Here is a 1,830-nt window from a genome sequence, read left to right as displayed (position 1 = left end):
GCATGATACAAAAGTCATACCTGAACTATGTCACCAACATTGATAATATAAGTATCTGGAGTTGGTTTAAATTGTATACATTCTCCATTTGTCTTGCGTTTCACCTCGAGACCACCAACATCATCTTGATCAAGGACAGTCAGGGTGCCTGAATCCTTGTGTCGGTCAACCCCCAAAGCCAGATAACAAATCGGGCATAGATAATAGTAATTTAATCGCATAAAAGTGGCGCTGAAGAATGGGTAGAGGAAATAATAGGGTTATGGACTTAGGGTAAAGGAAAGGGTATTATAGAATAAGGGTATATTTGTCTTTTTAGTACATCTTATCGGTTTATCGATAAACCGATAAACGAAGAGGACAAAATTGAAATCGATAACTCGATAAGAAAACTTTGAAATCAAAATCGATAAATCGATAAAATGATAACAAATAATCGATTCAATTTATCGATAAATCGATTTGAATGCACACCCCTACCTGGGGGGTACTTCAAATTCATGGCAACAAAACAACCCTAGATTTCAGGGACAAGGAACCCAAGGATTCCAAAATCAGTAAAAGCCGCAGTTTCAACCTCAACAGCCAATTCAGTCTGGGTTAGAAGATCTGATGAAGTCATTCATTATTAATACATATGAGAGATTAGATGCTCATGTTCCAGCTATTAAAGAACTTGGGACAGGTTTACGAAGTTTGGAGAGACAAATGAGACAAATTGCAACTATATTATTTGAGAGAATCCCGGGTACTCTGCCAGCTGATACTGAAAAGAATCCCAAGTAAACGGTAAATGTTGTGACCTTGAGGAGCCGACAAGTGTTGAAAGATTCCACTCTAATTCAAAGAGAAGTTGCGCCTGAAAAAGAAAGAGGGAAGGAGATGAAAATTGAAGATGATAAAAGGACTGAGAAGAAGAAAGGCAAGAAGAGAGCTGAGAAATAGAAGAAGGAGGAAACTTCAAGAAGGGAGTACACTAATGAAGAGAGCAAGCACATGCCTGCTCTACCTTTTCCCCAAAAGCTCTATAGTGAAAAGCTAGACAAGCAGTTTGAGAGATTTCTAGATATGCTGAGACAGGTTAATGTAAATCTGCCATTCACTGAAGTTCTCTCACAAATTCCAGCTTATGCTAAGTTATTGAAGGAGCCCCTTACAAAGAAGAGGAAGATAGAAGAGACCTTAGTGGTCAAGCTCACAGAGCATTGCAGCGCGATCTTACAAAATAAACTCCCACAAAAGTGTGGAGATCCACAGAGTTTTACTATACCTTGCTCTTTAGGCACTCTAAATTTTGATGATTCTTTATATGATTCTGTTGCCTCAAATAATCTAATGCCATTGTCTATTTACAAGAAATTGGAGAAGGAGCTTGGAGAGATAAGGTCGGTGCCAATATCTTTGCAGCTGGCAGACCAAACAACTCTAACACCCGAGGGGATAGTAGAAGATGTTTACTATACTAGACCTTTCAACTCTTCCTAGTCCAGAGTACAGGCCAGATATCCCTAATCCAGTTGTAGACATGTGATTTTTGACCCTCCCCGAGATTCCACCCATTTTAGGGCAAATATTTAATTTAGGCATAATATAGATATTTTAAGTAATTTTGACTCTTTTACTTTATTTTATTACAAGAAAACAAAAAATCACAAAAATAGGTTAATTAATGTTTTGTAGTCATTTTTAATCTAAAAAATACAAAATAGTATCGTATTTTTATTTTAATATGATATTTGAAAATACCAAAAATAGGTTTGTTTTAATGGTTGGTTTTATTTTAGTAATTATTTGAATAGTAGGATTATGTGACGACCCAACCCGTCGTCT

At 36.6% G+C, this 1,830-nt stretch overlaps 1 protein-coding gene across 1 annotated transcript; it reads left to right on the top strand.

Moving 5' to 3' along the window:
- The first annotated feature begins 996 nt into the window (after window positions 1-996).
- On the top strand, window positions 997-1,485 carry LOC104243902 (uncharacterized). The gene has a single exon (XM_009799176.1). It carries the CDS (start codon window positions 997-999, stop codon window positions 1,483-1,485), a length of 489 nt encoding a protein of 162 aa, XP_009797478.1.
- The last annotated feature ends 345 nt before the right edge of the window (window positions 1,486-1,830 follow it).

This window comes from Nicotiana sylvestris, chromosome 10 (genome assembly GCF_000393655.2).
Source record: "Nicotiana sylvestris chromosome 10, ASM39365v2, whole genome shotgun sequence".
Classification (NCBI taxonomy): Eukaryota; Viridiplantae; Streptophyta; class Magnoliopsida; order Solanales; family Solanaceae; genus Nicotiana; species Nicotiana sylvestris.
The sequence above is the reverse complement of the archived record's forward strand: the minus strand, read 5'-3'. Positions and strand labels throughout refer to the sequence as shown.